Genomic DNA, 23,762 nt, shown 5'->3' with positions numbered 1-23,762 from the left:
GCCACCATGATCCAAACTTCATAATCACTGATCACAGACCAATAAATATAGCATAGTCACTGGTCGTTCCTCCCTGTGTTGGGGCAATACGCAGAGAAACTTTCAACTTTTATAAAATAACGAAGGATTGGCACGCGCTGGCACTCTCTCTATTATGGCGTACATTATTATAAAATAATGTACGACATAATAGACTGTCTATTATGGTCGAAGTAACATTCTATACAATGTATAGAATGTTACTTCACCTTGGAAAGATTGAAGACAAATACCTATTACCTAAACTTTTTGTTGAAGAGACGTGTCTAATTTTTTTATATTCTATGATATTCTATCGATTACAAGAACGACTTTATCTAAGTGATATTAATTTTACAATTTATATATTTATTTTATTGTTAATTAATATTATAATTATTCATAGTAAACAATTTTAGATGAAATATTAATAAAATATTTTGGACAGTCAAAAGCTGGACCTTTGATGTTTGGCTATTTTTCTGAACAAAAGTAAAATTTTGTCTATAGTCGATTTGGCATAAACCTATAGTCTAAGGGCATGAACGCGCCAAATTCAAAATGATATTGCCATTGTGACGGTGAAAAAACATTAATTGAACAATAGATTGATCATTTAAATAAAATTTTAGTATGATTAATATTGTTATTGTAGGAATGGTAATCAGAGTTGGTATTAATGGATTCGGCCGTATTGGCAGAGTAATATTTAGAACTTGTATACAAAATAAAGATTTGGAGGTACGTTTACAAGTATCTAGGAAGCGAGATGTCGAGTACTCATATTGACTTAGTAGAGCGAGCAATGCCTGCAAAATGGTTTGGTTTCGAGTTTCGACCTGACTGGTGTAACAGTACACCGACACCTCGGTGTCTATAGGCATCTCTCTACTAGCCATTTCACAGAATGTGAACAGTTTTCGTCGCAGGAGGCTTAGGCCGTGACTAGTTTCCACCTTACCGGTAAAGACGAGCCGTTAAACGATTTAGGGTTCCGATTCTATGCCATATGTATAAACCGGGGGTACTAAACCCATACCCCGTACTATGTCATGTAGCCTACATGACATAGTAACGGAATACAATCTCAACACATTAACAAATTACCATAGTCCTACCAGGTTAACCCGTTTCCATCTTAGACTGCATCGTCATAATAAATTTACTCAGTTACCACGATACCCTAGTATTTAAGACGCCTGCTAATCGGTAGGTTGGGGGTTATGAATACCACTTGCTTTATCGCTGAAGGAAAACATCGTGAAAAAACCTGCATGTCTGAGAGTTCTCCATAATGTTCTCAAAGGTGTGTGAAGTATGCCAATCCGCACTTGGTCAGCTCGGTAGTCTATGGCAAAACTTTTCTCTTTCTGAAATAAGACCCGTGCTCTGTAGTGAGCCGGCGACCGCGATGGGTTGATCAAGATGATGATAATACTAGGTGATATCGCAGTGACAGGCTTAGCTTATTGTTCGTCAAAATATTTAATTAAGTATGTAATTAAATTAGTACCTACCTACCATAGATTTTTATAGCAGTCATTAATCCTTTTCTATCTCCCAGGTCTCGGCTATAAACGATCCGGCAGTCGATATCGAATACATTTGCTATCTAATTAAGTTTGATTCAACTCATGGAAAATTCAAAAACGAAGTTTCGTTCTCAGACAATGAAATCTGTATAGACGGTAGGTATTCACATTTTATCCAAAAATATTTTTACATAGCCAACTACTTAGATGACGATTTAGGTTTTTAAATTCCCGTAGAAACTGATTTTCCAGGCTAACATCTAAAAAGCATCCCATGTGCGTCTCCAGGAAAACAACATTGACGACCTCCCTGGCGCAGTGGTGAGCACTGTGGTCTTATTACTGCGAGATCCCGGATTCGATTACTGGCAGGGAAATTTGGGAGTTCATAATTTCAAAATTTTCTCTGGTCTGGTTTGGTGGCAGGCTTCGGCCGTGGCTAGTTACCACCCTACGGGCAAAGTCATGCTGCCAAGCGATATAGCGTTCCGGTACGATGACGTGTAGAAACCAAAGGGGTTGTCATACCTCTTCAAGCGCGGATCCAGCGTACTGGGCACGATGGGCATGCCCACAACCCTAATAGACTTGTGACGTCACACTTTCACGGTCTATTCCGTTCGCTGGTCGCTACGCTGATCATATTGGTTATATCCAATGCCTTAATAAAATAAAATAAAACACAACTCTCTCGGTCAGCGTAGCTACCGCAGAGAGATCTTTTTCTACTCTTCGCAGAGTAAAATCTTTGTTGCTTGCCTCAATGGCACAGAAAAGATTATCCCAGCTAGCTTTCTTAAATATACACAAAGATGTGAACCTGGATGGTAAAAAATAAAATGCATTATATCGATCATGAGTGAATTTGTATTCCGACTCGCGCTTGTCCGATTTTCGGGTGGCTGTGCCCACAACCTTTTTTGAGCGCTGGATCCGCGCCTGTACCCCTTCCAGGTTAGCTCGCTTCTATCTCACACTGCATCATCACTTTCCACCAAGTGAGATTGCAGTAAAGGGCTAATTTGTATCTGAATAATATAATTTAAAAAAAACAGGACTTTTTATCCCAGAAAATTAAAAAGTTCCAATGTGATTTAAAATACCTAAATCCAATTGGACGAAGTTGCGGGCATCATCCAGTAGTGAATTTATCCCTCAGCGGTCCTTCAGAGAGTGACTTACCATAAATTACCTTTCATATCCATAGATAAGAAAATTAAGGTGTTTAGCGAAAAACTACCATCGAGCATTCCGTGGCAGTCCGCTGACGTGCAGTATGTGGTCGAAGCTTCTGGAATGTTCACTAACCTCGAAAAGGCGTCGGTAAACCTTTTGTAATATTTTAACTATACTCTATCCACGGAGAGAATTTAGTATAGGGCTCTCTGTTACGTATGCTCAGACAAATGACAAAGACAAAAAACTTGAGGGTGTCAACCATTTTGAGTTGCCAACCAATACAAACGAACTTCTCTCGGGGGATAGAGTATAGTAGTTATAGTAGGTGACAGGTCGGGATGGCTATCGGGATATGAGGCGGGGGGACGCCGCGCATACCCGCACGTCACCCGCGCTCGCACGCACCTGGTTAGCGCAAGGGGCTGTGCGGGGCGTCCTCACCCCGATTGCCATCTCGACCTGTCGCGTACTATAGTTGTCAATCATAAACCAGCACTTCAAATCTCTCATTTTCAGGGTCACCTGACGAATGAATGCGTCAAAAGGGTAATAGTTACAGCCCCCACTGTTGACGTTCCCATGCTGATATTGGGAGTGAATGAGGAACAAATCAACGCAGGTGCTTATACTAATCTCGCACATAATCACTTGAATATAATAACAGTCATATTGGTACTGATTCTGATGAAATTTTAGAGTATTCTAGTTTAATTTCTAGTTTATTTCTAGTTAGCTTAGCTTAGCTATCTTAGCTTGGCTGTTGTTCAGTTGGCTTAAGGCCCGGTATCACGAGCGGAGGTTTGTTCAGCAGCGTTCGTTCACACCCATATTCGAAGTGGTAGGATTTCCTTGGCCTAAACCTCACGAGGCGTTTTTAAGGTTCCGTACCTCAAAAGGAAAAACGGAACCCTTATAGGATCTCTTATAGGACCTAGAAAAATCTGAAAACCATGAATTTGTGGTTACACCACACGAAAAAAATTAAATTGTGGTCATGAACTAATGTAATATGTACGAATTGTCAGTTTAAACGTAGCATGTTCATATTAGCTGTAACATAAAAATGCAACTCCTCAATATATCGAAGTAGGTTGCCTGCACATCGGATTGAAAGAGAGGTGATGCAAAATTATGTAGGTTAGGTAGTTAAGCAATACGATTAAGACAATAGTATGTAAGATTTCTTTATTAGTATTGTTAGTCCATAAGCGGGAGTAGATCATAAGCCGGCTCTCAATAAACATCTTCCACCGTTGCCGCATTTAATTATTACCATACGGCCACATAATATCTCATGGCGACCCTTGCCAGTCGGTGCATGCCTAATCTAAGTGCGTGCACCGGCTGGGCACCGATCAAGAAGAAGACTACACAATTTTCTAAAGAATATCAAGATTCAAGACTCAATTAAAACAAAAAGAAGAAAATAATTCCACGTCCTGTATTAAAAATCAAGAAACACTAACATCAAGAAATAAGTTCAAAAATGAATCGCTTATGAACAGAAGACAATCTCAAGCTTCATTGATCGGCCCAGCATCATCGTGCGTCCAGGGTTATCCCGGCCACAACTAGGAGGTGTCCAGGGTATTCCCGGCCCAGTTCGAGGAGTCCAGGGTTTTCCCGGCCCACTAAGATGCAGTAAAGAAGAGGCGCAGGCTCCAGACCTCCGGACCTGATGACCAAAACCAGTCCTGACGACGACGGCGACTACACGGCGGTCACGAAATTGTTTGATAAAATGCGTCGCTAACAGTTAAAGTAAGTGCAATTTATCTCTCGTAATGGGCAAATAGGTAGAATGTGTAGGTATTGTAATTTTTTTTTGGATAAATAATTTAATTTTGTACGTAGGTTAGGTGAATATTGGTTTTTTAATAACAATTAATAATACTTGCTCCACTATCTACTAATAAGTTCCATTCGTGCTTTATTTGTAAGATTTTATATAGTGTGTAGTATAGTTTAAAATAATAATAGATAATTAATAAATGAATAGGTCCTTAATTCTTTCGTAAATATTTGGTGTTAAAATCGAAATATAATAATTCAGAGAATTATAACGGTGTCATCGCGTGGTCAACGACACACGCGTACCCGAACATTTTGTATTGTTATACGAGACAATGGTTTTGCTCGAGATGCAATTTGCAAATACAAGGATATGAATATGAAATAAGGAGAAATTTTTCCTTACAGACGTTTTTCGTCTAGTTTCGTGCTAGTTTTGACGATATAAGACTATACCGGCTTTGACAAATTAAGACTCTGCAAACCAAAGGCTTGATCACCCTTCGGCTGTAGAAGTGCTAGGTATAAAATATACAATTATTTATTTTGGATTGAGACATACTGACGTAGGAAGATGATTGTTATTTATTTATTTGGACGCGATGTTTTGCGCATATTTAGTACCTCCTCATTCAACTATATATTTGTCTAGACTCTTGATCATTATCTACCGCGCTGGTGTTAGTGAAAGACCTAGAATCTTTATGAAAAGTTGAATGTTAGTGAAATACTTACTGAAAGAAATAAGTTTGATGAAGACTATAAGTCTTATGAAAAATGCTTGCAAGCATGTTATGTTAAATATTTATTAGGAGAGTACGCGCCGCGTTTGTTCATTTGTTTATTTATTTGTATTATGTGAAGAAGTAACTTGAAAGGAAGATGAAGACTAGGAGAGGTTTATTTTGACTGTCAAGGAAATATGAATACCTGAGATGTTTACTTAATAATAGGTATTATTATGGGTTGTAGAATAGAAACCTTATATTTACCGTCTTACGACGATGCTATACGACAGCTGTATACTTATGATGACGACTATTTGATAGGTCAAAGAATCTTTTAAAGTCGATTTGTGAAATCGATACCTCAGCTTATACATATCTAATACCTATGATGCTATTTTGAGATTATTTTATTATGATGAGATTTTTCGAAACTTTTGTAAAAGTTAAATCCTTGACTGTACACTTAATAGATCACAATTTTTCTACATATTTATTAGTAATGTTGAAAGTATGCCCATACGAAGTAAGAGATAAGATAAATTGCACTTGAGCACAGGAAGTAACGATTAAAAAAAAATGTTTCCTGACATAATTTTAATTTTATTTAGCATTAGATTTTATTTTTGTGATTGTCATCATCTTTTCTTCTGATTCGATGTAGCGTCTAACATTTTTTTTCTTTTAAGGGGAGGGGTAACCGCATACATTTTCAGGGGAGTTGTAATATGTACGAATTGTCAGTTTAAACGTAGCATGTTCATATTAGCTGTAACATAAAAATGCAACTCCTCAATATATCGAAGTAGGTTGCCTGCACATCGGATTGAAAGAGAGGTGATGCAAAATTATGTAGGTTAGGTAGTTAAGCAATACGATTAAGACAATAGTATGTAAGATTTCTTTATTAGTATTGTTAGTCCATAAGCGGGAGTAGATCATAAGCCGGCTCTCAATAAACATCTTCCACCGTTGCCGCATTTAATTATTACCATACGGCCACAACATATCTCACTAATAATTAGTATTTTCAATTTTCTAAGTAAGATAACTATATCAAGTGGGGTTTCATATAAAAGGTCTTCAACTGTACATTCTAAAACAGATTTTTATTTATTTTTATGTATTATAGATTTTGAATTACTTATCCTGCAAAATGTCGAAAAAATACGACTGTAGTTAGTAGTACGGAACCCTCATTGCGCGAGCCTGACTCGCACTTGGCCGATTTTTTATACTCTTGACTTGCAGGTTTGCTCACGATGTTGTATTGACCGTCAAAGCAAGTGACGTTTATCTGCTTATAACGCACATAACTACGAAAAGTTCTAAGGTGTGTTTCGGGATCGAATCCCAGATTCTCTGAATAGGAGGCCGACATATTAAACACTAGGCTACTGGCTATCACAGTTTTTGACCGCTTGGTCCTCGTCTAAAGTTTATTAAACTTTACGATCAGTGTTTATAAATCCTTAATTTTTTTAACCTTTTATCATTTTCATCATGCAAATTGTTTATATAATAATTCAGAAGTCACAGATACAGGGTCAGTTGTAAAAGAAAATATTTTCGTAGCGTCATAAGTAGATAAAAAAAACTTAACTTATCACATTATGTTTTGACGTCATTGTATTAAAAAACTTTGGGAGCTAAGGCCAAAGTTGAAAATACAGATCTTAGATTTCTTCTACATCAATGGTTGAAAACAAAGTTCAAAATATCTATATGGGTATCAGATGTTACTTTTAGGTATTTGATAGTCTGAATATTTGCACTATTATAGGTCTATAAATATCTAATCACTAGACTCACGTGATTATAGTCGACGCATTTTAAACTGAGTCTTCGAGTTATTTGGCTGTTTCGCTCGCACTTGCAGGTCGTAGGTAAGTGCGAGCAAAACAGACAGATAACTCTACGACTCAGTTTAAAATGCGTCGACTATAGTTAGAGTATGCCCGACTAGTTACGAACCAGTCCAGGGTCCTTTTTCAAAAGGCTCAGCTTGCAGGCGGTGTATGCTAATGACACTGTGACCCGCAAGGCACAATGTGACCCCAGACAGGTTCCCAACTCTAGCCGTTAGATATTTATGTTTATTATGAATAGTGATATAATTTGACTAATTTCTTAGAACAAAAAGTGGTATCCTGTGCATCTAGTACTCTGTACTGTTTGGCGCCGATAATCAAGATCCTGGAGGACAAGTACGGAGTGGCAGAGGGGTTCATTACCAGCATACACGCTATGACGCCATCTTTGAAACCCTTGGACGGATTGTGTTTGAAGGGAAAGGTAAAACGGTATTACACAAAATCTTTTAACCAAAATTAGAATTAAGTTAGTTTAGCTTAGCTCTGGGTTAGTTTTTCATACTTGCGTGCAAACCGCACACTGAAAACTAAGTTATTTTAAAACTAAACTAAGTCAGCTAAGCTATACTAAGCTGAACTATACTAGTAATATGTCCCGTGCACACCAAAACCAAGCGAAAGCTCAGGCCACACTGGCGAAGGAAGTGGAAGTGTGGGGCGTTTCCTCCCCGATTTACATCTTGACCTGTCGCATACTATACAATACACCTCTTAAATACTAAATGTAAATAATAATCAGCCCCCCGATTGTGTAAGAATAACCATTTCATGGCTATCGCAATCGTCAAGAAATTCTGCCCTTTGATTGGTTGATTCGCTGTTTACATTTTTTCACAGCCAATCAAAGGGCAAAATTTGTTGACGATTGCGATAGCCATGAAATGGTTATTCTTACACAATTGGGGGGCAGATCTCTAATTCAATATTATTCGGTGCTATATCGAAACAAAACACAATAGGAATTCGTAAAGTGTCATACTATTTGCAACCATCACTGGTACAATAGTTGTCTCTAGAATCTATTAACTATGAATTTTCCAACCCAGCATTGGCGCGACCATAGAAGCATCCACCAGAACATAATCCCCGCGGCCACGGGCGCTTGTAGGGCCCTCGGCAAGATCATACCAACTCTGAAGGACAAACTCACAGGGCTGGCGTTTAGAGTTCCCATCGTCAATGTTTCCGTACTCGACATCACTGTGCGGTAAGAAATCATCATCATCATCATCATCATCATCATCAACCAATAGACGTCCACTGCTGGACATAGGTCTCTTGCAGGGACTTCCACACGCCACGGTCTTGCGCCGCCTGGATCCAGTGGCTCCCTGTGACTTGTCTGATGTCGTCCGTCCACCTAGTGGGGGGTCTTTCAACACTGCGTCTTCCGGTGCGAGGTCGCCATTCTAGCACCTTGGGACTCCAACGTCTATCGGTTGTACGAACTATGTGCCCTGCCCATTGCCACTTCAGCTTCGCAACCCGTTGAGCTATGTCGGTTACTCTAGTTCTCCTACGGATCTCCTCATTTCTGATTTGATCACGTAAAGAAACTCCAAGCATAGCTCTCTCCATCGCCCGCTGAGTGACTGAGCTTTCTTATGAGGCCCAAAGTTAGTAAGAAATAGCCGTACCTAATGATCTAGTCAACTAGTGGTTAGGTAACCGTGGTAGATATCAGAGAGAATGAGTAAAGCCGGGACAGATATTATTTAGAAGAGAATGATAGCTTGATGCCAATCCATCGGCAGGTAAACTTTGATAGCTAATAGCTATTATAGTCAAATCCTGGATAAGCGAGAGTGCAGGGGCCAGAATTCTCTGGAACTTCGGTATCTCCAGATTCGATGGTATAGTAATCCATACTAATACTAATATTATAAATGTGAAAGTGTGTCTGTTTGTCTGTCTGTCTGCTAGCTTTTCACGGCTCAACCTTTCAACAGATTTTGACGAAATTTGGTACAGAGGTAGCTTGCAATCCGAGAAAGGACATAGGCTAGGCTTTTTATCCCGGAAAATTTAGGAGTTCCCACAGGATTTTTAAAAACCTAAATCCACGCGTACGAAGTCGCGGGCATCTGCTTGTAATAAATAATCTGTCCGTTTAGCTGATTATGCAGGCATAATCAAAAACCCCGATTGAAACGAAAATTCAATTCGAAAGCGTAGCTAGATATAGGCAGACTTGAACTTCAACGGTACAGGTATTAATAAAGTAAAAATATTTTAGATTGACTAAAGATACAACGATACAAGATATTATCAAGTGCGTGGAAACAGAAAGTAAATCAACCATGAAAAATATTATAAAAATATCTAAAGATCAAGAGGTGTCGTCGGACTTTATGGGCGACGTGAACTCTTGTATCTTCGATGCTAATTCGAGTTTACAATTGAATCCAAAGTTCTTTAAACTGATTTGCTGGTACGAGAACGAATATTCTTACGCGTGTCGGGTAGTTGATTCTATAAGATATTTTGAGGAAAATCATTGCAAGTTAGAGTTGACGGCCAAAATTACTTTTGATCGCATTATTTCCTCGAATCGGACGATTCACAGAAAACTTGTTCCTGATTTTAATAAAGAATATATAGTTTCTAACTGTTGTATACGAAGTAATCCGAAAATATTATTTAGTTCATCAAAAGACACAGGTTTTAAAGCTAAGTCACCACAGCGCCAAGTGACCTTTGAAAAGGCTTCGGCACTTCGAAATTCAGGATCTAATCAATTAGCTTTACGGAAAACTAAACAAAGTAACGATATTTTCAAAGTGTGGGATGATGAAGTACGAGTCCCAAGGCCTTTGGTAAAAGAAAACAAGAATTCGTTGTTCCAAAACTGTGTCTTGTTGGGACCACCATGTATCCAAAACAATAATTACCAAAACACTAGAGAACGTTTGGATGAAGTGAAAAAGGAGTTTTCAAAAATGGTGAATATGACTGAGAACTTATTAAAGAAATCGCACAAAAGTAAATGTAAAATAAATATTTTAGAAGAAGAACTTGAAAATGAAGTAGGAAAGAAAGATACTAAGCAGGAATTCTACAACACACGACTTATATTACCTACCGTTAGGAAAACTAATCCTAAGAGTAATGTTTTCCAAACGAGTATTAGTAAAATGATGTATAAAGGTGTATTTAAATTGCACAACAAAGAAAATGACAACATCTCAGTGGATAAAAATATTAGTGAATTTAATGATTCATCTAACGCAAAATGTAAGGAACCAACCAAGGATCACCATTTGGAATCCAAATGTAATGGAAATAAATGCACTAATTCTAAAACCCTGGTCAAGAAATCATTAACTCCGTCAAACAGTGAAAGTGAAGAAAAAGTGAATTCATCAAGAGCGAATGAAGGGTTGGTTAATCAACAAAATCAGGAGAAAAGCACCTGTAACCTAGACACAACTTCTAAATTGTTTGATAAGATAAATCCTAATAGAACAGAGTGCTTTGGACATAAAGCTGATCTCGGGAGTTCTGATATTTTTATTGAGAACTTAAATAAACATGACTTACAGCATGACGAAGTAAAAATGGAAGTAAGGCAAAAAAGTTGTTCAGGTGTGATCTTGACAAATAGAGATAATAAAATATCAACTAAGCGTGACCTAAATAATTCAGAATTAACCGTAGCATATATTGCACCAGAGGAGGGTAAAATTACTAAAAGGGATGAAATACGGAAGAAAATAATAGATGGAATAGTGAAGATACTGATCGCAGAAGCACTGGACAACAAAACGCGTAGTCCAAGTCTCGTGAACACGAACACTACCATAAAAGTCAATAAAAGTTTAGACATTTACGACAAAATAGACAGTGCAAGCGGCACAGATTCAGAAAACTCATTCCAACTCAACGAAAAAACCTCTCAAGTTATTGATATTAAAGATTTAACAAGTTCTGCGGAAGAAATGGCCCGTTTGGACAAGATCTGCAGAATCATCGAGATATCTGACGAAATGTCTGATAAATTATTCTCCGCATTGGATGTTGATGCAAATATAAGAAAGAAAAAGTGGTCGTTTAAAGATTTGTGTGAGAGGTTAAAATTAGATGAATTTTGTGATAATGTGTTTGGATCGCAAAGTTAAAGCCTTCATATTATTGGCAATTATAAAAGCGAAGTATATATTAAAAATTATTTTATTTCAATTTTAAGGCACTTTTTATTACAGTATATTTCTTTTGTACAATAAAGCCTGGCAACATAAAAATAAGTTGTATAAGTAAATAAAAACCTTAACGACTATTATACGTAAGAGCAGATACGTAAAATAATAATAATGCAGGTACAAGTGTTTCTTCTGGGAACAAACTTAACAAATATAAAGAAAAATAATTTCTTTTGAGATTACGTCGTTACTCTTACCCGTAGCTATGAGTTATGAAATCTGAATTTCTTATTAATTTCATATTGAGTTGAATGACTGATTTGGAGAATATGGCGTCGTCCATTTCAACAAAATCGGCAATGATGACATTGACTGGTGTGGGTCCGTTTTGGTCCACAGGCCTTCCCGGAGTAAACTCAGATAGTTTCGGATAAATCTCGTTCTTGACGGGCTTAGCACATCTCTCACGTAGATTGGATATCCATCTGAACATTCAATAAGTATAGTCCGCAACAGGTGGAGATGGCAATCGGGGTATGAGGCGGGGAACGCCCCGCACACCCGTGGTTAGCGCGGGGGCTGTGCGGGTGTGCGGGGCGTTCCCTCCCCGATTGCCATTTCAACATGTCGCATACTACACATCAAGAAATCACACAAACCATCCAAATCGCTAAATCGCTTGGTGGTACGTTTTTAGGTGGTTCTTATACTACACCAGAGACTTTGGAAATTATGATTTTAAATTGTTTTTTGACATTGTAAATTGAAAAATTAAAAAGAGCAACCGCCGAGTTTCTTGCTGGTTCTTCTCGGTAGGAACGGCATTCCGAACCAGTGGTAAATTAAACCTGACTATGCATAAGCACTTTTAAAAAGTTTACATGAATAAAAAAACATTCTATTCTATTCTATTCTATGAATTCTCCAATAAACCCCACCGAGAACCGAACCAGGACCTTACACTTATAGGATTAGACTCTAGACTAGGCAGTGCAAAACACTACGCTAGCGAGGTCGTAAAACTCAAAACTTTATCTCAATCTCAGTCTCTATTCAGAATGAGACGGGTTTGGGTCAAAGTCCACCACATTGGCTAAGTGCGGATTAGCAGACTTCACACATCTTTGAGAATACTATAGAGAACTCTCAGGCATGCAGGTTTCCTCACGATGTTTTCCTTTACCGTAAAACTTGCTTTTTAGGGTTCCATACCCGAAGGGAGCCAACGAACCACTACGGAACGAAAACAAACTATGAGCGATCACGCACTCACCCAATCAGAATCCGTGAAAATACGTATATAAAAAATATCAACGTCATAGGTCATAAGCTACCATACAAATAGTTTTTGGACAACTTCGGAACGTATTTTCACGGACTCGGATCGGATGGGTGCGTAACCGTCGTAAGACTCCGCTATCCGTGCGTGCGTCTGTCTTTCAACGGGCTGTATGTTAGTTAGTTGAAATATTTTTGTTGCCGCTATGACAACAAATAATAAAATTTCAAAATAGCAGCCATGAAAAAAATAATCAATTGTTCGATGGTACGGAACGCCATGTGCGGGAGTCCCACTCGCACTTGGCCGGTTTTAATTTGTTAATTCCTCAAAACACACATAACTCCGTAAAATACCAAATCTGCTTACCTAAATATAATAAAGCCGGGTGTAGGCGTCAAAACAGCTTGATGTACAAATCCCATGCCGGGATGTCGCTTGACGTTCTTGAGGAAGTCCAGCAGATCCCGGATGCTGTCCTGCTGAGGCCAGGGGGACGGCAGCATTTGCGGTTGCCAGAACTCCCCAGTTGAAAGCACTGATGGGTGTCGGTAGACAACTATCACCTGAAGTAAATTATAGAATTATAGAATTTATTATTCAAATAATTTGAATCTACCTGGTTCGAAAGCCGTTCGTTCCTACCAATAAGGGCCGATTCTATTGTACACAATATTTAAGCTAAACTAAATTAACAGGTATAAATCTAGTGCTATCCTTTTCCGCAAGCAGAATTATTTAAGAGATAGCAATAGATTTAGACGTGCCATTTTAGTTTAGTTTACAGATTGTGTACAACGGAATTAGCTACAATGTAGTAAAGTAAAATGGCTACAGAACAGAAGTCAAATCACCTGTTGTCGTAATCTATGTAAATAATTGAGTGTGACACCATTTAAATCGGGCCGTCTTGGAATAAGCTGTGGGCCAAATAAGTTGAGCACATATCTAATGAGCTTCTGATGATCCTCAGAGGTGAATCCATAGAAATGTTGGAAATCTAGTATTACTACCTGAAACAATTTACAATGATTATGCTCGCGACTTCGTACGCGTGGACTACACTAATTTCGAAACCCTATTTCACCTCCTTAGGCGTTGAATTTTCAAAAATCCTTTCTTAGCGGATATCTACATTATAATAGCTATCTGCATGTCAAATTTGAGCCCGATCCGTCCAGTAGTTTCAGATGTGCGTTGATAGATCAGTCAGTCACCTTTTCTTTAAATTAAATATTTATTTAAAACGTGTGTCTGGCAACCTATCTATTCTCATGTAGGACCCCGGATGGGTTCGAAACTAGTTGGGCCAACGTCGTCTAAACACGTGAGTATAGCTGGGTAAAAGATATTATATATAACGGAAATCACTCACGATAGTTTAAACGCTACAATATTCTCATGTTGTCAAAGTTAAAAACCTACCTCATGAGGATGTTGATCAACAAATTCCTTCACTTGTTGAAGTGGTTTGGATATCTCATCTGCGTACATGCCATGAGTGAAAAAGAACTGGTCTGCACCCGTTTTGGTTGCTAGCCTCAGATCTAAGTACCTGGAAAGTAACAAAACTCTGTTTCATACAAATACGATAAAATAAAGTTTATAAATGAAAATAAGTTTTCTACACTAATATTTCCCATGGTAATCTTATTTATGATATTAAACCCCAGAACAAAAATTTACAACAAAAAATTACTGATAAAACAAAATTAAACTACACTAATAAAGCATCAGGTTTTTTCACATGATTCCTACAAATATTAACTAATTTTTTGTTTTGGTTTAGAATAAAGCAAAACCTAATGTTATTTGTTTAGGGTACTTTATTTACTGATAATATCTTTTTTGCATAATTTTTGTTTTAAAATAATAAACTTCAATATACAAAATATAAGACACAGATTAAAAGAAAAAGATGGACAGAGCAATGGAAATAATTTTTTTACATGAAATTTTCAGAAAACTGGAGCCACAAATTGTACATGGTATGACAAATGTTTTTATATTGATTTCTGTTAAAACATTGCACATTTCATGTCCATCTTTTTTTAAAGCTTCAGTCAAATTGAGGTGAATCCTGCACAAGATATGGGATGAAAGTTGCTCATCCATACTAATATTATAAATGCGAAAGTAAGTGTGTCTGTCCATTAGCTTTTCACAGTTTTACCCAATTTTGATGAAGTTTGGTATAGAGTTAGCTTACATCCCAGGGAAGGACATAGGCTTTTTTTATCCCGGAAAAAGAAAGAAATCTACACGGTCGAAGTCGTGGGCATCTAGTATGTAATATGATCATTACTTAATTTGGACATGTACATCCATACAGTGTCTTGAAATAGGCTTTTATCTACTTTAAGCACAAAGCATCGCATTATTACTATTATAGCAAAGTAGCCAGTAAGATTATTTACACTAGCTGATGCCTGTGACTTTATCCGCATGCATTTAGGTTTTGCTGGGCTGTTATAGCCTAGTGATTAGGACGTCCGCCTTCTAATCGGAGGTCGGGGGTTCGATCCCGGGCCCGCACCTCTAACTTTTCGGAGTTATGTGCGCTTTAATTAATTAAATATCACTTGCTTTACCGGTGAAGGAAAACATCGTAAGAAAACCTGCATGCCTGAGAGTTCTCCATAATGTTCTCAAGGGTGTGTGAAGTCTACCAATCCGCACATGGCCAGCGTGGTAGACTATGGCCAAAACCTTCTCAGTCTGAGAGGAGACCCATGCTCTGTAGTGAGCCGGCGATAGGTTGATCATGATGATGATAAATTAGGTTTTTAGAAATCCTGTGGGAACTCTTTTGTTTCCCATGATGAAAGGCAGCCTATCACTCTCAGGTTTTAACTATACCATGCAAAAGCCCGTCTATCTGTTGTGACGTGATTGAAGAACGAACCAATAAACCATCAAAAGCACACTTTTGCATTTATAATATCGGTAGTAATCGGTAGTATTGTGGAGACAATAAATAAATATATCTAGGTATATATACAAGTTCACTGATGCAATCTGCGTGAGAGAATCACTTCCCGCATCCAGTATGGTATTTGGTATCAGTTCGACTCAAGCTTTAATCGGTGTTTAGACAGTGAATGAAGTACCTAATGCCAATGAGAAGTTGCTGTAAGGCATCGATGGCCTGTGTTATTGTCCATCGTAAGATCGTACCTTTGAATAATGGGTACAGTTTCTTTAGTATGGGCTCTGCGTCAGGCGCTAGGCTATTGTTTCTTGTTATTCCATAAGTCATTGAATCATGACTGCCTGAAAATTAGATATAATTCATACTTTACCATAGTACAGTATGTGGCAAATAGTAATGTACATTGACCTTTAGAAGGAGATAGCAGATTTGTAGAGTGTTCTGTCTGTCATTGAGACTGACAAAACGTCATATAAGTATGAGTGACAGGGACAACGCTCTACAAAGCCGAAATGTCATTATAAAGGCGGATATAAATTATTTTCTGCTGCTTACTGTATCTATGTATATATACTTGTGGTATCCCATAACAGCACCGTCTATTAACATTATTGTGAGCTTATGTTAAAAATTCTGATGCCTATTAAAAATGGAATAATAATATAGTTTCTTTACAATATTTATCTAATTTTATTAGACTTAGGATACATATTTACATTTTCCTAGCATTTCTATTTGATTTTAAATACCTATACCTATCCACAAAGTCCACAAAGACATAGTTGCAAAAACTAATTTTAAGGCCAACGCCAAAGTTCTGTCACCAAATTTTAATTCAACAGGTAGGTACCTACACAAATAGTATAAAGCTTTGTTTAGTTGAATGATCAAATAAAGAAAAAATTGATTATTTATACCTGGTATGGCTAAATAAATAATTGGAATGCTCTTCAGTTGCTCAGGCAGGTCTCTCATCCAGTTTTCGAGATCAATACTTTGCGCAGACCCATTTTCACTCATTATTGCACCTGAGAACAGCCAATTTATACTTCAGTCAATGTTCTTTAAATTAAATTTCTTATTTAAACAAACAGCAATACACATAGAATATTAAGTTAAAAGTGCCTGTTATATGATTTCCAAGTTTGAAATACCTTTATACCCAAACTATACTCCCAGTAACTAGGATACGAGGCACTAGGCAGTAACTATACACACAAAGCACTTTGTACTTATGACTGAATCGTTAACGCATTTTACCAGTAAATTAACCAACTCACGTCATCGTACTGCGGCGTGCTAGTTAGGGAGGACGAAGGCTCTTTGTTCTAAAAATATATGTAACACATATCTAGTAGAAATATGATTATATTTACCTGTTTTAAAGATCAAGCAGTTTATTAACTAAGTTTAGCATAAAACTAGTTGAAAATGTTAGACTCGTAAATTAATTTAGATGCTGTTTTAAAGTCAGCTTATGTATTTTTTAAAAGCTCATAATTTCACTCAATTAATTACCTTGTTTTATACAAAAAAATTAAAACCAACATAAAATCATAAAATTTGTTTTCTCAAATTGCTTACAATAGTCAAATGTCAACAAGACTTGATTCAATTCAATTCCCAATTATTGGCTTTTAGGTGTGCCAGTTGGGCACAGAGTGTTTCGCCAGTGTCACGTTTATGGAGATCAACAAGACTTAAGTCATGGATTGGTATTGTCAACGTCAACATGACAACGACAACAACGTTTTTTAATTTTTTAAATAATTAATCTAATGAACACTAACGTCGACACTGCCATCTAACTACACTATAACGCATAAAATTTAACTCCACACACGCCATTTTAACTTTTTGTGTAAAATTTCAAGTTAAAAGTTCGATTTTAGTCGTTATTTTAAAGACTAAAATGGGGCGAACCGTACTTTGACATGACAGCTGACCCATAGAGTTAAAATGGCATGTGAGGAGGCATTTTGTACCACTTTTGTACGGACTATACTAGGTATGTTAATAAAGTTCTATTTTCTACCCTCCTAAAACTTTACCTGTAGCTTTAAAGATTTTCGCACCGATATTCGGTTTACCACAATACCGTTAGCGTTAGGTACCTATGTTATGCTAATTAACATCTCTCTTGACTTGCGAATATTCTCTCAGTAAAGGTAACAAATTGTTAAGTTGGAAACGTAGACCAAGTATGGTTAGAAACGACATCGCCTACAGATCAGAACTACCTAAGTTAACTTTATTCAGTAAGTCCTACCGATTTCATATACCTACTTAGGAAACTTGATAAAAAAGAGGGAAACACCGCAAAAAACAACAAAAAATGCTTACCGACCTGTAACCAGAAGCAATATTATTTGAATTTCCATATTTCTCATTCAATTCACTAGCTATTTTCCTCTTAGAATGGCACTGGTATTACTGATAAAATGTTATGTTATCTTGTCCAAGCAAATCAAATGTAATCAACAAGTAAGATCTGACCCGAGACTTAACTTGGAATGAGGTGGCGTGCGATACAGCGTGCAAAATAATCTCGAAACTAAGTAAATGAATGCAAAAAGTATGGATGTTTTGTCTTAATCGCGATTGCTTTGTTTCGGAACTTTGAATCAACTGATGCAGGACATTTAGGCGATTGGGTGAAAGGATAAAAGTTTCGCTCTTTTTTCGCTACATGATTTCGCACAACCTTGTTTTTTTGTCGAATTTGTCAAATCATTTAAGTTTAGAGTGATATTTGTGTTTTTTTTACCGAAGCAAATTAATTCGTAGGTACCTCAATGCGTTCTAATCTGGTTGCTATAGTTTTGCCGACAGGGTTTTAGTAATACCTATACTTAATTCACTTAGATACCTACTTCTATGTGGCTGGCTCCTACTTAGTTTCTATGAGTTTCAATTAAAACCACCCAGCCAGACCGGATTGCTTATGAATGGCCCTACACTGAGCAACATGAAATCGAACTCTCACTATCCGACTTTTGTGCTGAGCACTGCCGTTAGGTACCTATCTATTTCTACCCCTGTGCCAGAAGGGCCGTTAATCGTTCCTCCTTCGCTAAAAGTGCTGGAAGACCAAACTATTCGAACAGTGCGTGTATTGCCACTTGCCAGTGATGGCATAGTACTCGTACCTATGTGAATCACTGTTGCTACCTAGGTAGTTATGGGTCTCATGAAATCTCATAAGAAGAATCACGCAGCGGGCGATGGAGAGAGCTTGGAGTTTATGTAATCAAATCAGAAATTAGTAAATCTGTAGGAGAACTACAGTGACCGAGATAGCTCAACCCGTTGAGCGAAGCGGGTTTGGTAGGGCACATAGTTCGAAAAACTGATAGACGTTGGGGTCACAAGATGGCGTCTTCGTCCCAGAAAGCACAGCGTTGATAGCTATTATGACGTAGGCATCCACTAAGAAAGGATTTTTGATAATTCAACCCCTAAGGGGGTGAAATAGGGGTTTGAAATTTGTGTAGTCCACGCGGACGTAGTCGCGAGCATAAGCTAGTGAATCAAATGAGTATTGACTATTGAGTGTCCCCCACGTTTCTATAATTAGCCACTTCGTTTGGCCACCACGGTTTTTCGTGCAGATTATTTGCTACAATCAATAATGCAGAGCCGCGGAGGTTATTTTGATGCATCGGATCTTGGAGGTCACATTTGTTTGACCTTAATGCAAAAAATTAACATTAGTAAATTAATCGAGTGCAAGGCCTTTAACAATTATACAGTGCAATTATTTATTAACTAACTTATTCGTATGTCATGGTTACTAAAAATAAAAACCGGCCAAGTGCGAGTCAGGCTCGCGCACCGAGGGTTCCGTAGTACAATCGTATTTTTTCGACATTCTGCACGATAAATCAAAAACGATGATTAATAAAAATAAATAAAAATCTGTTTTAGAATCCACAGGTGAAGCTCTTTCATATTATGATACCCCACTAGATATAGTTATCTTATTTTGATAATTGAAAATACTAATTATTAGTTCATGACCACAATTTAATTTTTTGTGTGTGATGTGACCACAAATTCACGGTTTTCAGATTTTTCCCCTAAAGCCAGCTGTAAGACCCACCTATACCTGCCAAATTTAATATAAACAAAGCACCTACCTAAGTACATAATAGGTTTTTAGATTAAATTGTAACTTGGCTCGTGTTTTGACAGTAAAACCAAACAATTTTGAACATACAGTCATGCCTCTCATGCTGGTGTGTTGTGCAAAACTTCCTATTGGATAAATCATATTTAATTTGTTGCCAATTATATCTCCCAGATATGGTAAATCTAATGCGTAACCACTTTAACATGTATCGGTCAGTTCCTGCTAAACTTGTTATATTAAATTATTACGTCAAGAGATCTGAGACTTTACAATGGACATAATTTTACGGTCTTATATTTAAAAAAGGCTGTAACGTGGCGGTATGAGTTCTATAATAATATGTTTTAAACAGACTAGACTAGGGGAGTTTTTTTTGCGATCAAAATACTTATGTATGAATATTTAATAGACCGTATGCTAATACGCTAGCTCAGACCAAACATTGAGATTTTGCAGGTTATCACTTATCACTTATAGTTTATCAGTGACGTAGACGTAGACCCGCACTAAGAAAAGATTTTCAGGAATCCTACCCGAGCGACGTTGGAACGGGTCGGCTAGTAGTTCACTTCTAGACATCTGGAGACTGGAGTTCTGGACCTTATAGGGTGAGCTCAAGCTTAGTACAATTTTGTCCACTACCTTCGTCGGAGTATTTGAAGATTATACCTAATGGTCAGGAATCAGGACAAATTAAATATTTGAAAAGAGCGTCCGTCGACTTTCTTGCTGGTTCTTCTCATGAAGGAAATCTCGAATCAATGGTAGATTCTCTAAACGCCCACCCAGACACCCAGGTGGTGTGGTAAGGCCCGTAAGGGTGCTATTGCTGTTTGTGGCGTGCGTTGCGGTTGGAGAAATGAGGGAGGATCGAATAAGGTCAAATAAAATCTCAGAAAACTCCTCGTTATAAAGATAGAACACGCAAATAGAGCCTACGTTTTTGCGTTGCTGCTTGCTCTCTAGGCTTTTCAACGAGCTTGGATAGTTTGGGATCGTCAACAAGTTGAACTGTCCGCTTTTCGGGAAGTCGTCGCAGTTGGGACTGGGGTGCTCCAGCCCAAAGGTGAGAGAGATACTCCAAATGTGGTCAGATTTGCGCATTATACAGTATCAGTAGGAGCATGAGCTTGGGCGCAAAGTACCGCTTTGCTCAACAGAGTTTAGCTTTTTTGGAGACTAAGATGTTCTAACTTCTGAGAGAATCTAGATCAAGATTTAACTGTTATGAATTTAATATGGACAACAAGCCAAGGCAGATATTTGAATTGAATATGATATTGTAGTGTGTTGACTGTTGTGGACTGATAGTTTGGCAGATCTTATTTGGCTCATTAGATTTCCCTTGAACTAGACGTTTCATTTGTACTGGAAGTCGGTCAGGGATTTTCTCATTACAAACTTTAGTGCGTAGATCGATACCATCTTTTCCATTTGGTAAATTGAGGCAGCGATCGCTTCAAAACTTTAGCCGGTGAGGACATTATTGTATTACCTACCTACCTACTCTGTTATAATAGGCACCTATCTGCCTAGTATAAGTTCCTTGCGGCAACTTTCTCTTTACTAACTGTACTACTGCTGATGATAATGTACCTACTTACCTGCTTACCTATAATTACAAAAACCCAAACCACAATACTCCTCGAACCATCCTCGAACCTTTCCAGTTTCCTTATTGTGCGTCTGACGTGCGTCGGCATGGCTTTTGTTTGTGTTTACGACACACACACATATTATCATAACAATAATTAACTGAGCGACAGAGATACAAAATATATCTTCAGCCTCACACATCCACCATCGAACGGTAGCTATACGAAAATAGCCGAACAAAAATCGATGTCACACGAATAAACCGTGCCACTCCGTACAACCATTACCTCCCTACTATCTATATTTGCTTTCGCTAAGCTCCAAGCTTCAGTCAACAGAACAGTCCACTTTATCTTTGTGCTGCCACATCGCAAGCTCATCGCAAAGACGCACTGAGAAGTGAGAATATAAATAGTTACCCAATCATCGGCTGCAGGAGCGAATTTGTAATTACGATGAGAAAAATACGTTCCGGAGTGAAATAGGCCGAGCAACCATATTATCGTCTTTTTTATCGAACTGGTGAAGGACTGCCTAAAACTGTTTTATTACTGTGTTATCTTCTTCCCCGTGCGATGTTGGGGGAAAGTGTTGTTTAACAAGTTGGATCTGATCGTCAACTGGGACTTATTGCGAATGTGTATTGAAACGTTTATCGCGATCCACGGGCGCACTGCTATGCGCCACGACTTGGTGCACTTTATAAGGCATACTTCGTCTGACCACTTCTGCGAAGGAAGACTTTAGTTATTAAGGCAGGTAAGCAAACATATCATTCACTAATATTAATATAGGTATATGGAGCATAAAAGTTTGAGAATGCTGCTAGATCACACTTTCCAATAATGGATGATACTTAATAGATTTAAGAATAATGATGCTGCTATAATAAAAACATGCGCTTCATACGGAAGAATTGTATTGAACAGGGTTTGTGATACGATAACTTTCTTTTTCACGTAACTAAACAACTGTAAGTAGGTACTTAGATAAGAGACATAAGAGGGTATGAAATGAAATCTCTTCTTCAAAAGAAATCAGGATTAACAAAACCTGGAGGAATTAATATATTCCCGATGAAGCAGAAGTTAAACATCTGGACAGTTGAGTGCCGATCTAAAATTAGCGCTGTGAAATTCAATATTGCATTGCAAACAGAAAACCTGTTAGGTACTTACTATACCATTACAAAATTATCTCGTTACCAAATTATTTGTTTGCAAAACCCAACAACTACTGTACTATCAAAGTAAAATACAGTGGATTCGGTTATAACGACGATGAAGGGACCACTACAATTCCGTCAATATATCCAAAAGTCGCATAGAAAACAATATTTATTATTACACAATTCAGACGCGCAAAGTGCATATGCGCATGTATTATCAGCTAACACAGTCAGCTAAGGTCTCTACAGACAACAATAACATGGATACCTATTTTTTAAATACTTGTCCTAATTCTTAGATAATCACCTATTGCATATTACAATTGCTGACCTGCATATTATTAGGTGTAAAAAAAAGACAAGAAAAACTTAAATTTTTAATGAACCTGTAGGTTAGTGTGTAGACCAACATGTTTATGGGATTTTTAGAAATTTGGTACAAATGATTGATTATAAATTTATAAGTAGGCGCTACACCTGAAATCGGCGTTATATCCGATGTCGCTACAGCCAAATTATTTTCTTTTAAAAGTAAGTAATAATGCTTTAAATTCAAGGAACTTGGGTGTTACGTCGCTATAGCTAAAAAATCGTTACAACCGAGGGAGGTAGTTATAAATGAAATCTACTATAGCAACAAATAAACAAGAACATGGTACAATATTGTGACAGGATAAAACAACTGCATCTGATGCCCAACACAGATCAAGCTTGTCGAGCAAGTTTCGTAAAGAACATAGCAACTGTCGGCATTGCATCCACATACCTATTCGAATTTGCTTAGATATACATAAAAAATGCTCATATTATAGGGATCTAGCAAAGTATACCTACCCCAAGTTCAGTTATTTTCAAGCTCAACAGAATATTATTTATAGCTTTACTAAGCGTGAGAGATAAGACCCCGACATTAAATGACCTTTTATCGGCAGACCACATGCGGGTAGAAAAATCACGCCCCACATATCTGTTTTCCAATGCCCAATGGAAAGTTTTCTGGTCTCTACTGCAAGACATTTGCAACAGATTAACAAGTGGGAATATATTCGTAAATTACTAGTCGTTTTGATTGCTACACACTCCTCACAATCAGGTTTTTGAAACGGCAAATATATGCTAATCATGTAGATAAGAGGTTACTTAAATAACCTTTGCTGCTAACAGATACTTAATTTAATTATTGAAACATTCAGTATATTTCAGAAGCGGTAAGCTAAAGCAAGCCTTGACAGGTAGCCAGGTAGGTAGGTACCTACTGAAATTCAATCCAATCCAATCCAATCCATCAGCCTGTTTGCGTCCACTGCCGGGCATAGGCCTTTCCAAGAGCGCGCCACCAAACACGGTCCTCCGCCTTCCTCATCCAACCGCTCCCCACCACCTTCTTCAGGTCATCG

The 23,762-nt window shown here is 37.7% G+C and overlaps 3 protein-coding genes across 8 annotated transcripts in view; 2 read left to right on the top strand and 1 right to left on the bottom strand.

Annotated features, from left to right (window-relative positions):
* The first annotated feature begins 601 nt into the window (after positions 1 to 601).
* On the top strand, positions 602 to 11,292 carry LOC117991462 (uncharacterized). Its single transcript, XM_034979059.2, has 7 exons — positions 602 to 759; positions 1,583 to 1,706; positions 2,758 to 2,873; positions 3,246 to 3,348; positions 7,380 to 7,540; positions 8,166 to 8,326; positions 9,356 to 11,292. Exons 1-7 carry the CDS (start codon positions 652 to 654, stop codon positions 11,235 to 11,237), a joined length of 2,655 nt encoding a protein of 884 aa, XP_034834950.1. The 5' UTR covers positions 602 to 651; the 3' UTR covers positions 11,238 to 11,292.
* On the bottom strand, positions 11,274 to 18,077 carry LOC117991527 (PI-PLC X domain-containing protein 3). Of its 6 annotated transcripts, none has more exons than XM_034979123.2 (7): positions 17,817 to 18,077; positions 16,387 to 16,497; positions 15,648 to 15,810; positions 13,963 to 14,092; positions 13,392 to 13,550; positions 12,907 to 13,103; positions 11,274 to 11,743 (listed from the first exon to the last, which is right to left on the bottom strand). In XM_034979123.2, the coding sequence occupies exons 1-7, from the start codon at positions 17,857 to 17,859 to the stop codon at positions 11,512 to 11,514; spliced, it is 1,035 nt and encodes a 344-aa protein (XP_034835014.1). In that variant the 5' UTR covers positions 17,860 to 18,077; the 3' UTR covers positions 11,274 to 11,511. The 6 variants fall into 6 exon arrangements, with proteins under 6 accessions (XP_034835014.1, XP_034835017.1, XP_034835016.1 ...); XM_034979126.2 differs by having other exon boundaries at positions 17,813 to 18,075; XM_034979125.2 differs by lacking the exon at positions 17,817 to 18,077 and adding an exon at positions 16,846 to 17,136.
* Positions 18,078 to 21,490: 3,413 nt separating this feature from the next.
* The window catches only part of LOC117991526 (6-phosphofructo-2-kinase/fructose-2,6-bisphosphatase-like), a 36,330-nt gene continuing 34,058 nt past the window's right edge, over positions 21,491 to 23,762 (top strand). The window contains exon 1 of the mRNA XM_034979120.2: positions 21,491 to 21,956. The gene's annotated coding sequence lies outside the window, so the exon portion shown is untranslated. The remainder of the gene's footprint in view (positions 21,957 to 23,762) is intronic.

Source organism: Maniola hyperantus, chromosome 19 (genome assembly GCF_902806685.2).
Source record: "Maniola hyperantus chromosome 19, iAphHyp1.2, whole genome shotgun sequence".
NCBI lineage: Eukaryota > Metazoa > Arthropoda > Insecta > Lepidoptera > Nymphalidae > Maniola > Maniola hyperantus.
Note: the sequence above shows the minus strand (reverse complement) of the source record. Positions and strands in the feature narration are given on the sequence as shown.